Genomic DNA, 13,996 nt, shown 5'->3' with positions numbered 1-13,996 from the left:
CTCTTAATGATATTAAGTTTCAGTGGCTTTAACTCCATCAGTGCCCAAATATTCTATTCATACAAATATTCTCTTTTCTTTCTTCTCTCCCTTCTATGTCACTGTCTCTCCTCGTCTTCGTCTCTTTCTGTTGCTCTCTCCAACGCTTCTTTCCTTTGTCCTTCTTTAGACGACCATTCAAGGGTTATTCTCCAGCCCATAGAAGACGACCCCTCCTCCGACTACATCAACGCCAACTACATCGATGTAAGTGGAAACGCATCGAATGCTACTATTGGCTCCCAACGAAACCAACGAAACCACACTCCCTCGCTCGTATGTCAGGCCTCTATACCTTTATTGCGTCTACTAGTCATCCATCGTGCCATTTTACGCATCCAGCCACCCCGAAAACACATCACACATTCAGCACATGTGTCTGTCTCTGGTGTCCTTCTGTCTCTATCCACGTTTTCATGTATGCATCCATTCTGAATGTGTAATACTGTCCTGATACAGCCAAATTAAGTTACATTGAATGGGCTTAAATAGTAGGTTATTTAGATTTAGATTAGCCATACAAAGAGAGATGTAGTTATTGCTTCATAATTTGACTTTTGTTTAATGAAAGTTTGACTTTTTGGGAGATATTTTATTTCTTTGACGCTGTTAGGCGGACTGTTACCTATGGGCAGAGTCAGGCTAGCTGTTCCCCCCTGTTTCTAGTCTTTATGCTAAGCTAAGCTAACCCTATGCGGGTGCTATCTTCATATTTATTGTACACACATGAGAGTGGTACTGATCTTCTCATCTAACTCTTGGCAAGAAAGTGAATGAGAGTCTTTCCTTTAAGCCGCTGCATTCAGCCTGCAGTTCATTCATCTTTTAACTGGACCATCCATCCATTCATCTGTTTCATGCATTGTTCATCTTTTTCCATCTCCACCTCTCCACTCCGCTGTCACCTTTACAACAATCATCTGCATGTTAGTCTCAATCATTGTGCTTTTTTTTTAAAATGCTAATACTGCTTATCTCCTATATTGTCATTACCAGCCATTAAAACTGTCTCATGCATGCCACTGCTCACATTAAGCTAGAATTAGATGAATGGAGTGGACACTCTCTGGTGTATCCAGCCAGTCTTTGTTGGTACTGTTACATTATTTGCATTTTACTCCAACAAATGACAACAATCAGCTGGAGACATCAGGAAGTGTCCTCTATTCAGTCTAAGTGTTAGGTCATTTTTTTTCTGCATGTCCTGTTCAAACTCCCATTATATCAATGCAACTTTTCTTTTTCTGATTGACACTCACTGACATTGTTGTGCTTTCTTTCTTTCTTTCTTTCTTTCTTCCACTCGTTCTTTCTGCCTGTGGCTTGGGCTATAGATTTGGCTGTACAGGGATGTAAGTATCACTGTGGATTCTCTCATTCATGCCCTCAACCTTTTACACCTGCTCACTTGAACATCCACCTCACGTTGTCCGCACATTTTCAGTTGCTGGGGTCTCCGCTGCATGGAAGATTTCACTCCATCACCACCACCTAACATCCTCCTGTGTGCTGTAAATTTGCTGATGCATTGTACCTGTGTTTGTGCCATCAGGAAAGGCCAGTCAGTGGTTGTCGTAGCTTTTTGCGCCTGACAGTTGTTATAAAGGTGACAGGCATCAATGCATCTATAGATTTTGGCAGGGCCTTACTCTGGCCATCAATTTGCAGCTTTGTTTTGATGATCCAGAGATGTCAAGTACTCCCACATCACATCACCCGTGATGAGATAACCAAGATGAATGACATTCAATTCATTGACTATATGGTCAAAAGACTTCTGTCAGCTTTACTCTAAACTTCTTGGCAGTGCACCTTAATGTTAATGTTGCACTGAGGACGTCACCGACTGTGAAAGAAAGAGATTTTGTAGATTTTGCAAAAGGATACTCACAGTTTTTATGCTTATTGAGATGCTTTGTTATGCTGTTGTGTTTTCAGGGCTACCAGAGACCAAGTCACTACATTGCTACTCAGGGTAAGATACTACCACGCTGTCAAACACATGCAAGAATACAAATACTTCATAACTGTAGTGGTCGTACAAAGTGCTTAATGCGTGTGTCTTTATGTAGGTCCTGTTCATGAGACGGTGTACGACTTCTGGAGGATGGTGTGGCAGGAACAGTCAGCCTGCATCGTAATGGTAACCAATCTGGTGGAGGTTGGAAGGGTAAGTTTCTCTTTTCCCCGTGTTTTGCCTCGCAAAGTTCATTCAGGCCCTTTGACACTTGGATGCCACCTGATCCAGGTCTTTGAGCATGTGTTATTCTAATCATCTCGCTGTTTTTGACCAAACTCTGATCTTCATCTCAAACAGGTTAAGTGCTATAAGTATTGGCCAGATGATGCCGAGGTGTACGGAGACTTCAAGGTGACTTTCGTGGAGGTCGAACCTCTTGCTGAATATGTGGTTCGCACATTTACACTGGAGAGGGTGAGTGGAGTTTTTTTTAGCTTATCTTCTGCATAATGTCTTGATTTCCTTTTGCATTTATTTCGTCTGTTACATCATTGAAAGTGTTGCCAGATGCTTAGATCTGTAATCTAACTGTTCCTACCTGATTAAGCTAATGAATAAGATGTGCAGTTTGGCTGGTTGAGGATGTGTTTGTCTCCTCTGTGAGTTCAAGGAGCTCCTTGCTGATTACTCCTCACTGACGAACTCCATACAGTGAAATGTGAGCTTTACAGGCGCGATGAAATGTAAGCTGAAGATGTCTTTTGTCTTCACTCAGCGTGGCTTCAACGAGGTGCGGGAAGTCAAGCAGTTCCACTTCACAGGCTGGCCTGATCACGGAGTTCCATATCACGCCACGGGACTACTTTCCTTCATCCGCAGAGTTAAAATCTCCAATCCACCCTCTGCTGGGCCAATTGTGGTCCACTGCAGGTATATAAACACATGCAGACCTTTATGTACCTCATGTACCGCACATGATTAATATGAACCCTTACATCTGAAATATACACACATAGTCGTAAATGAATCAGTCCATTCCAGACATAGACAGTGAGTTCTCGCTCTGTGTTCTCCCTGCAGTGCTGGAGCCGGGCGCACAGGCTGTTTCATCGTCATCGACATCATGTTGGACATGGCAGAGAGGGAAGGAGTGGTCGACATCTACAACTGTGTGAAGGCTCTTCGCTCCAGGAGGATCAACATGGTACAGACTGAGGTGACTGCATTACCCATCCTCCATCTGCATCCACATCTTAGAACGCTGTCAGTAAACCTTCACCGTAAGACTCGGCCCTCAGCATGGTACAGGCTGGAGCGACTATATGGAGCCATCTATCTGCCACCCATTCATAAACATGCCATCTCACTGCACAAGCACACTTCATAAACTCAAAGTATGATTTGATTTGATATATGTTTCTGGGTAACAAAGGTGAAATTCATCTGGTTATTTGTTTAAATCCACTTTTTCAAAGATTTCAAAGTAGCTTTGGCGCCACCCAGCAGCAGGATCAGGAATTACAGTGTGATAACATTTTCTGTAAACATCTGGTGAGTTTACAGTTACTCTGGAGGATGAACCGATCCGATTTTGGAGGTCAGAGTTCACTGTGACCTCACATAACACATTGTTGGCTATAATTCAAGAATTCATACCAAATTATGACAAGATTTAACACAATTGTCTCATAGGATAAAAATGATGATGTGATTATGTTTCATATCCAAAAGGTCAAAGGTCAGCTTCACTGTGGCATCATCACATTCTGCAACAACACTTCTCTGGAGCACCATAAGTCAGGAACAGAAGGGCAGATTGTGACCACATTTCACATTTGGTCAGATACTGAAACGGCGACACTGATCTTGAAACTGTGCTGATTGTGTAGATTTTCTGTGCTGCCGGGTTGAAGATGTGTGTGAAGCATCCATGTTTTACAGTTTGTTGCTTCTTTGCAGCAGTATCCATATTTGAAGTGTTGTAGTCAGCCACAAGCTGATTGGTTTGCTGATATTGAGCTTAGTATACTCTGTATACTAACAGTTTAAAACAGCACACTCAGTCATTCGCCGGAGCAGCCTTCACTTCCCTGAGTTGAAGCTGCAGTCATTTCTGCTTGAGAATCCCAAAAAGACAATTTCCTGAGGTGAAGTCAACCAAAGCTCGACAGTTGTCATCTCATCTCACTCACAGCTCCATCTCCCATCCGTCACCGCTCACTCACGCTGTCAGCATGCTCACTTTCATTCGGCATCGCGGCTCTTCGTGTTGTCCGTGCGACAAGTTGTGCGTTTTACTGCAGTGGACACGTGGACGTCGGGGCCCTGACGGGCGAGCTGTTTGTTTATTTGTTCCTTTCATGTTGGACTGTTTGCTAATGTTTTTGTCTCGGAGTGAAAGATGTGTACGTTTGTGATAATATGCATGTTGTGAATATTATGTCTTCAGGAGCAGTACATATTCATCCATGACGCCATACTGGAGGCTTGTCTATGTGGGGAAACAGCCATACCGGTCTGCGAGTTCAAGGCTGCTTTTTATGAGCTGATCCGCATCGACTCGCAGACCAACTCGTCGCACCTGAAGGATGAGTTCCAGGTAAATGTGATTTCAGCCCTTTAAGCGTCACTTTTTTACAATGTGCCTGTGGTCAGAATTCATTTGACTTACGAGGAGTTTAGAAGCACTTTTAAGAGTTTTCACAGCACAAACAAATAAGAAAATGTCAACAGAAATGTCTGGAGCCACTCCTGCAGCATAATCCTCCTCTCTGCTGTTCAGCCATATGCTCAGTATTTTGCAAACAATAATAGCTTGAACAAAGTTTTTGAGCTCCTGAATGGTCCTGCAGCATCTGAGCAGTAAATAGTCACATTTTGATGAACTGCTCGCCTTTAAATCGACTCCCTTTACAAATTCTCTGCTGTAAAATTGAACCTTTAGCTGCAGCCCAGAAGAAACAGAAACAGCTCAAAACCAAAATGTGTGTCTCCTTGAGGCCTGACAGATATCTTGAATGCATCTCCTTCCTCAGCAGTCTTCCTCTTCTTTGCCTTTACCGGCACTTTTCTCTCTTTCTTAACTTAAAAACTAATAAAATACACTAACTTACACGACTCACATCTCTCTCCTCGTCCAGACATTAAACTCGGTGACTCCTCAGCCCCAGCCTGAGGACTGCAGCATCGCATTGTTGCCTAGAAACCAAGATAAGAACCGCTTTATGGACGGCCTTCCTCCTGACAGATGCCTTCCCTTCCTCATTACAATAGACGGAGAAAGCAGCAACTACATCAATGCTGCTCTGATGGATGTAAGTCTCTAACGCACGCACACACAGTAAGGCTGTGTGATTTTCAACACACCAAGCAAGAGTAGTTTGGGACATTTCATTCTGTGTGTTTTCTTTTCTGATGGGAAACAAGTGTTTTAGATGAGCAGATGTGTTGCTTTTAACACAACTTGAGTATAAACAACATGAAAAAGTAAAAGAAAAAAAAATCTATAATCTTTAAGGTCTTTTGTCCCAAACTGCAATCATGTAACTGTTGAAAATGATACACACTTTTAAGAGGTAACGCACAATTAATGATAAAGACATGTACATTCAAATATTTATGCACATATGTTCATACAGACAGCACACACACACACACACACACACACACACACACACACACACAGACTCCCCTCCCTGTTTGTGTGATGCTGTGTTTGTGGTTTTAGCAGCAGAAGGCTAGAGACAAATCCAGGTTCTGAAAAGACCGCTAGCTTCTCTGGCCACCACCCAATCGTCAACAGCCTCGTTGTTGCAGGACATTGTTTACATGGGCAGCAGCTGACACTGTCTCAGCATGCTGCCCATGTACCATGACTTGAAAAACAAAGTCATAAGTAGGTAGAAATTTAAGGTAAGATAGAAATATCTGGTCATTGTCAGGCTTAATTACTATTTGCTGTTTATTAGCAGGTCTGCTTTCATAGATGATACGTGAGAGAGGGACAGGTAGTGAGGGGTGGGCTGGAGGCGCAGTATGTGAGTTTATGATAATGGTTGAAACACAAAATGTAACACATGCATGGTGCGGAAAGAAACCTGGCTTCTCTCCGACAGAGCTGTTGGAGGACAAAAATACTGTAAACTGCTGTAAAACCTCTGGAATTCAGTCCAATTTCTAAGCATTTAAAGTTTAGTCACTTACCTTTGGCCTCTCTCTAACCAAGCTGTCAGAAGAGTTCCAGGTAATGGGCTTTTTCTTCAAATCTCCAATACTGGATTTGTTTCATGGCTTCAGTGTCGTTCTGCCACCAGGTTTATGTTTAGCAAAGCCATTTACTCCCCGAATCCTAAACCTGACCCCCACTTTCGACCCCCCCTCATCACTACAAGTCATTGGCGCCCATGTCACACATTTGGCTGTACATTTTCATTCAGGATGCGTCGGGCTCAGTTCACTTCCAGTTTCAGTTTTATTCAGGGACAAATTTGCCGTGGGAGACATTTTAAAACTTAAACTGAACATGAAGTTAACTGACCCTGTCAGCTGTAGATGTACATGTACTGTATGGACAGTGTATTTGTAAATGTAAAGCATGCTCCCCACCCTCACATCTGATAGGCCCCACTGCATGATCACATGACCTGAACATCACCGGTGCTGCTTGCTCTCCCACAGATTGTCCCACTGTATTTTGATGTGTGTGTGTGTGTGTGTGTGTGTGTGTGTGTGTGTGTGTGTGTGTGTGTGTCTGAGAGAGAAAGAAGGTATTCAGGTGACGAAGCAGAGCTGCAGAGTTTGGATGAAATGACACTCGTACGTATGAAAGGCCTGACGGTGCGCTGTCTCATTTGTTTCCTGCAGAGCTACAGACAGCCTGCTGCATTCATCGTTACCCAGCATCCTTTGCCTAACACTGTCAAAGACTTCTGGCGTCTGGTTTACGACTATGGATGTACCAGTTTGGTGATGCTGAATGAGATTGACCTGGCTCAGGTAATTCACTCTTCTTTTGCCTTAGTATCATAATTTAATCAATTCAGGATGATATTTTGGGGATAAACAACAACAGCATCAAAAAATACAGTGTAGTAGTATGACCTACTTATTAAACTGTAAACATGTACACCTTTATATACACAGTAGTAACATAGTGGAGTTCCACAACACATCCTTTGATATATGTGTCATTTATTGTATGTTTCAAAATCTAATTAAAGTCCAGTCGAGGAACCTTTATAATACTGTGTTTGTTTAAGTGCCCAGTTGTTCTCTGCATGTGCTGCGTCTCACCGCTGTCACTGCTCTGCTCAGGGCTGTCCCCAGTACTGGCCAGAGGAGGGCATGCTGCGTTACGGTCCGGTCCAGGTGGAATGTATGTCCTGCTCGATGGACTGTGACGTCATCAGTCGACTCTTCAGAGTCTGCAACCTCACCAGGGTTAGTGGATAGTTGTGGTTTTCTGAATGAATGAAACAAACAGAAACAGCCGCTGCTTTGCTGAATCCGTCCCTCTAAACGTGTGTCTCGTCCATGTCTCAGCCTCAGGAAGGCTACCTGATGGTTCGTCAGTTTCAGTACCTGGGCTGGGCGGGACATAGAGAGGTTCCCGCCTCCAAACGCTCCTTCCTCAAACTGATCCTGCAGGTCGACCAGTGGCAGCGCGAGGGAGAGGAGGGCGAGGGAAGAACCATCGTGCACTGCCTGTGAGTACACCCAAAAACACTCCTCCTCATCCTCTTAAGCAAGAGTGTGTAAAAATCAGCAGCTCTCTGAAGAATCAGTGAAAAATATCAGTTTATTTCTTCAATGGAAGGTGAAAAGAATCCAAACAAGACGCCAAATTTGGCTCTATTTTACCTTAAGCTAATAAGCGCTGATGTCCACTGGAGGACTGGTAATTAGTGCCACTTATCTTGGCACCATTTGTTGATTATATTAAGAAGTGTTAATGAAACTCCCTCAGAATGACACACAAAATTCACTGACAAGCAGGATGAGTCGTGCCAAAGTCAGCGCCATCAACACAGAGAGAGCCAGCAAAAGCACGACTGAAATATAACGTTTGGTCGCATACCTCCGCGCTCACACCATCGCTGTCTGTGCGTTTACAGAAACGGAGGCGGCCGCAGCGGTGTTTTCTGCGCCAGCAGCATCGTGTGCGAGATGGCCAAGAGGCAGAGTGTGGTCGACGTCTTCCACGCCGTAAAGACCTTGAGGAACAGCAAACCCAACATGGTGGACACTCCGGTGAGTTAGAGAGAAGGAGGCGCAGAGAGTGAGAGTGACAGAGGTTCAGTTTGGTTTATTGACATTATTTAAGCATATTTAGAAAGATAAATGTCCCTGATGTTTACAGGAAGGAGACGGGAAGATAATGATTATGTTTGATTTGTTGGGATAAAAGTAAAAGAAGCCAAATGCGACCGTGTGATCACCCTGTGTCTGTGTTTGTCTGCAGGAACAGTATCGGTTCTGCTACGACCTGGCACTGGAGTTCATCGAGTCCTCTTAAACAACGGAGGGAAAGAGGAGGAGGAGGAGGAGGTGAAGAGGAGCAGAACATCTTTTCACTTCCCGTGTGTTTGATCCTTTGCTTTTGCTTGGTCCCGACTCCCCTCTGTGGTGGCCGTTCCGTAGCGCCCGTTTTGCGTCCCTACGAATGGCACAAGCGAAAGCGGCTCCTCGTAAAGTATCCAAACAAAGGGAAACGTTCAGACTTTTAACCGAAGGAGGTGCTGGAAGTGCAGCACGGGGGGAGACGTCACTCCTTTTACTCCTTTACGCTTATTATCCAGCTTCTTGAGTGCCAGCGGGCCCCTGTATGTTTTGGGCCTCATTTAAATGTTTAGCGTCCCACCACAGCCCCCCTCCCGTGGACTTGATGCCTTGTGCTGTTTCAGCTGCAGTACTCAATGTGCACTGTAGATGTCTCCCTTCTCCCTTGCAAGCTGCAAACCACAGCTTTTGAGTAACTGCAAGTTTTCATTGGCCCCACATTCCTGCTCTCATGCTAATTTCCGAGTATCTTAACAGTGTTGGGCATCGTATCATGAATATTTCCCACCAGTACTTTTGTACAAGAACAACAAACTTAAAGTCACAGCCTGGCCAAACTCTGTGAATGCTTCTGTTTTCTACTCCATGCATCAGCAGCATCTGTCATTTCAGACTCTAAGTCAGAAGATTATTGTGAATTTAACTACTTTCCAGCCACTTTGAACCCATTTCACATCGGTTACATGCAGCAGATTGTCGGATACGTAGCCGTAAAAAATTACCTAAATGTCAGTACAAGTTTGCTAATTAGATAAAGAAGCATTTTAGAAACAAGACTGAAATGAAACAAAAACAGAAAGTTTACACGGGGAGTCTTTTTATTTTTATTTTAATTTTTTTTATTTTCGATATCATGAAGTGGCAACTTGAAAAAATGTGTAGGATTTTCACTAAAATATACACAAAAAATATGTAATACGTGTTATTGTTCATGTTCTCTGCAGTCACTGTGAGCTGCAGAGTTGGTCCTCTCTGCTTTTGTTGCGTCATTTACTGATCTGCTGGATGGAGGCCTGGAGGTCTTCTTCGTACCCCAAATTGTAAAAACTGAACACTTAAGATTTTGTTCGACCATGTGACATTAGCATAATCATGTTTGTTTCAGGGCTGGGCCCAATGCACTTTCAATTCAGCCAATTCACAAATGGGGTGTTTTATTTCAAGTACAAATTGGGTTGGAGGGAGTCGGCTTATAGAAAAGGATGCTGAGGATGAATACTCCTCGACGAACCGATGAGTTACAGTTTGGTTTGAATGGAATTGGAAGTGAACTGACCCCAGGCCTCGTTTGTTTTGTGCACTGGTGGCCAACACTTTTCTCTTTGTTTTTATTGTTATTTTGTAGCTGATGTTTATTCATAAGCCAAAGACTTTGTGTAAATATGTCTATATGGATAAAGCACATTGTTTGTATTTATTGTTTGTTTACTTGCATTGCTTGTAAGAACAATCATTCTTCATTCCATGTTTACTCCACCACCAGCGCTTCTTAAACTGTGGGCCGGGACGCAAAATGGGCTGCGAGTCTGTTTCCTCTGGAGCATTGAGAGTGTTAGTATGATTTAATGAGCCCATAATGGGTCCCGAGGTAACAAGCTGCATCTGCTCAATTTGGGTCCATGAAGGGAAGTTTAAGAACCCCTGATAGAAGCTGTATATTAAAGCATTAGAAGTAGTTTTTCAGTATTTAGGTGGAATTCAGTAGTATTGTCTTGTTTTCACTTATTGAAACTCTCTGTGATGTTACCGTGGTTTATTTGTGTAAAAGCCCCATTGCTCTGTTTGTGGTCAGTGGAACATCAGCGCATTTATATGCACAGAGTATTTTGGATAATAGCTCCTATCCCTCTTAACGTCTTAGTCGGGATAAGCTGTTTATCTTCATCCTCATATCCTGCTCACCATTATCCCTGAATACACACGGACTCAGTGCTGCAAACAGGCTTAGTGAGTGAAATATGCAGGACTGTGAAACAGAAACATTTATTGTGCCTAATCATTTGAATTTCCTTGTTGAGACAAGCATTTTAACAGCTTCTTAGATCGCAACCAGGGCTTCGTCGGATGCGTTCTCATGGACGATCAGTGCTTTGAGTACCCTTTGGACCATGATTCAGTGTGTTTTATTAATCAGAATGCTTCATGAATTCTTTGTGAGGCTTTGCCGAATAGCAGATGTGTTTCTGTTGTGCACAAAACTGATTCAGAAAAAACAAACAAAAAAAAAACTTTATTGTACATAAAATGTCATAGGTTCCACTCGGTTGGAGCAAGAGTAGCACAGGTCTACTGTTAAGGATGTTATTGTAAATAGACTTTCATGAGAACCAGAAAAGGCTCTATTGTTGGATGAACAGTAGAGATTTAGATGATGGATGCAATGTCAGAACATCAGTTCTGTTGTAGATAAAAAGTCAGAGATTGTATTCCCAGAGGATTCAACTTCCAACTGACGGATATTGTTTAAAAAGCATTATAGTTTCCCTGAATAGAGAATTTTCTGCCACTGGTGGAACATCGATTTTCAGTTTTTGCCTCCAGATTTCTGGTCTGACCCAAAGACGGGGTAGAAAATTCGTCAGTGATGATGGGGTTCACCAGCTGGACGGCCATCTCTACAGCATGTAGAGAGGAAAGTGAAGCAGTCAGTGATGAGAGTTTTAAGAGAAATTCAATACGGTGTGTCAGCCTTCTTAACTGCACACTTGAGGGGAAAACTAAGGAGCAAATGCTGTTAAGATGCCCATAATTCCCCCTCAATAAATCTGAAGTAATGGCCCTGAAGAGTAGTGAATGAAGCAGATGTCTGGATGAGAGGCCAGTCTGAGTATAGAAATGATCTCCATGGTTCATAATTATTCTTGTCTGTAATGTTTGGCTTCTTTGCTGTAATAAAGAACACTTCTTTAATTAAGACTGTTGGGCGTGTTCTGTGATCGGTTTACAGTTGAAAGGCTGCGAAGTGAAGGCCAACATTGCTTCATCCATCGGACAACTTTTGGATTTTGGGCTATTTTGCTTCTGTAACATGTCTACTTTCACAAAGAAAGAAAACATCCAAAATACACAATGAAGTGGGAAATGCATGCAAACTAACTACTTAATTAGACCATCTGCATATATATAAACATTAAAATAATTGTCTTAGTGTAAGTAATGGGGAAGTTTTATGGTTATATCTCACTAATGATGATCTATATCTTCTATATTTTCTGATTGTTCAACCAGATGAACAACCTGATGATATTCACATCTTTAAAGCTCCCACACAGCCGCCGTCCACCCACAGAGGTGCTTTCACTTCTGCTGATTAGCCCTCCTCTTGAGACTGTGTGGATGTGTACAAACTGGACTTGATGAGTGCACCTGCTTCTGTATCTAACAAAACTTTTTCACAGCAAACATCTTGACCTGTCATAGCAGGAAAAGCTGAAGTTTAGGTATAAGGAAGATAAATTGCCCTGAACCTAATACCTGCCATGAAAGGTACACGCTGTGTGTGGCTGTTCGATCAGTTGGGAACACCTGGTCCCAACGCTCCTTAAGCACTGTGAGGATCAACATCTTCCAGTCTCCCAGTAAGCTGTGCAATGAGCCAGCATGCACAATACCAGGATCCTGAAACTGAAGCAGGACCACCAAGCAGGCCAGAGAGATTCAAGTTTTTATGTTCATAACTGCTCTATTAGGGACTAATTAGAGCACTTAATTTGTTTTAATCATGACAGCTGTAACTGCGAGCCTGTATTTTAATAAGAAACTTAGCTTGGATTGCCCTGAAGCACATGTTTTTCCTTTTATTGTTATTGCATGGGCCCAAATAGGATAAATAGCACTTTATTTGGGTTTCAGTAATTCCCTATAAATAACCCTGCCTTTGAGCTAAAATCCCACATGATTTGTCTGCTCTGTGGTATAACCGCATCACCACACCCTCCTACAAAATCGCACTACTTACAGAGAAGAATTGAAGCGCTCGCTCACAACCATGCTGTTTTCTTCCAAAAGTTTAATTTGCATAATTATTTACAACAGATGGTTGATAGCAGTACTTAGAAGAGGCAAAGTATACTGAACCACATTGATAAAGCGGGAAAAAATAATAAAATGATAAGAAATCGTTGAAACCATTTCAAAACCTTGCATTTAGAAAAAGAAAAGTGTACAGTTAATTTATAGGTAAACAAATCTAGAAATGAAATATTCAGCTTAAATTAATCTTACAAACACAAACTGATCTGTAGAATGCTGTAATACTGAACAGCAATGAAACACTAAATAATACATTCATTTCCACTATCCTGCATGCTATCTGAAGATCTTATAAAATAATGTTGACAAAGGAACGTTAAACAACAAAAACATGGTCAAGAGCGGAAAATAGTTCCATTTAAATTAGGCATATATTATATATTTATATATGTATATTTCTGTACAAATACTGAATATTTGGCATTATATTTATCCTCATTATTGATATATCTAACAATTCAAAATAGTTTTAAGCTAACCACAAACCTTTTATGCTATCAAATTTTTCTCATGTCACATTCAGAAACCAATAAGAGGCCTTCTGTTATTTCTAACCACAGCCACAACACAAGACATTTCTCCACCAAAGGCAAACAATATTGTGACTGCTCTCTCCCCTCATAAAACACTGAAACATGAAGAACAGCACAGACACACAAACATTTTTCCGCCCAGTTCGACAGTCGCACGCAACTCAAAAAAATACGCAGCTGTGGGCGACATATGCCTGAATATCCTGGTTGAGTTGTGACCATACGTCCAAGGATTGGTGCTGAAAAAAGCAGTGGTGTAAAGCAGTATAACTGTCCTTCAGAGGCAATGAAGTCAGGCCTGTAACACTGTCGATGGGCACTGTGGTCACAAGTAAAATACATAAATTGTAAATCCAACCGAAATAATTTGAGAGTACATACAGAAACAAATGTATGAAAAAATGTTACGTTAGCATCTCCAGTGCCCAAACAAGCTCTTATCTAACGGGACGTAAATGAAATGTTTGCCTGTCAAAAGACTAATTTGACATTTTGGGAAATATGCTTATTTGCTTTCTTGGAGAGATGATGAGATTGACGCCATTTTCATGTCAATACAATAAATATGAACATACATCCAGGCTATGACTAGCTTAGCATAGCATAAAGACTGCAAATGGAGATACAGCTGGCCTGGGAGCCACCCAGCGGCATCTCTAAAAGCTCCTTAATTATCATTTTCTATCTTTGTTTGCTAAGTACAAAAATCCAAGTGTAAAAATGTGTGGTTTTCTTCTGGTCTGCTTTGTTGTGTGGTGGAAAATCTGTTTCCTGTTTTCAGTTTTTATGGATAAGATAAGCTAACAGTCGCTTAGCTGTAGCTTTATATATTTAGATGTGATTTTAGGAGGATTTTGTTACCTCTGAACAGAAC

At 42.0% G+C, this 13,996-nt stretch overlaps 1 protein-coding gene across 15 annotated transcripts in view; it reads left to right on the top strand.

Annotated features, from left to right (window-relative positions):
- ptprk (protein tyrosine phosphatase receptor type K) overlaps positions 1-11,471 on the top strand; it is a 107,800-nt gene extending 96,329 nt beyond the window's left edge. For 4 of the 15 annotated variants that reach the window (XM_070988209.1, XM_070988206.1, XM_070988207.1 and 1 more), the window contains 14 exons: positions 170-246; positions 1,374-1,391; positions 1,978-2,014; positions 2,112-2,209; positions 2,357-2,473; positions 2,775-2,929; positions 3,080-3,215; positions 4,449-4,598; positions 5,140-5,313; positions 6,863-6,994; positions 7,313-7,438; positions 7,541-7,704; positions 8,113-8,248; positions 8,460-11,471. In XM_070988209.1, the coding sequence (XP_070844310.1) occupies positions 170-246; positions 1,374-1,391; positions 1,978-2,014; positions 2,112-2,209; positions 2,357-2,473; positions 2,775-2,929; positions 3,080-3,215; positions 4,449-4,598; positions 5,140-5,313; positions 6,863-6,994; positions 7,313-7,438; positions 7,541-7,704; positions 8,113-8,248; positions 8,460-8,513 (1,574 nt within the window). In that variant the 3' untranslated portion in view covers positions 8,514-11,471. Of the gene's footprint in view, positions 1-169; positions 316-1,373; positions 1,392-1,977; positions 2,015-2,111; positions 2,210-2,356; positions 2,474-2,774; positions 2,930-3,079; positions 3,216-4,448; positions 4,599-5,139; positions 5,314-6,224; positions 6,243-6,862; positions 6,995-7,312; positions 7,439-7,540; positions 7,705-8,112; positions 8,249-8,459 lie in introns of all 15 variants that reach the window. The other 11 variants (XM_070988210.1, XM_070988208.1, XM_070988205.1 and 8 more) reach the window with 9 other exon arrangements.
- The last annotated feature ends 2,525 nt before the right edge of the window (positions 11,472-13,996 follow it).

This window comes from Chaetodon trifascialis, chromosome 19 (assembly GCF_039877785.1).
Source record: "Chaetodon trifascialis isolate fChaTrf1 chromosome 19, fChaTrf1.hap1, whole genome shotgun sequence".
Taxonomy (NCBI): domain Eukaryota; kingdom Metazoa; phylum Chordata; class Actinopteri; order Chaetodontiformes; family Chaetodontidae; genus Chaetodon; species Chaetodon trifascialis.
The sequence above is the reverse complement of the archived record's forward strand: the minus strand, read 5'-3'. Positions and strand labels throughout refer to the sequence as shown.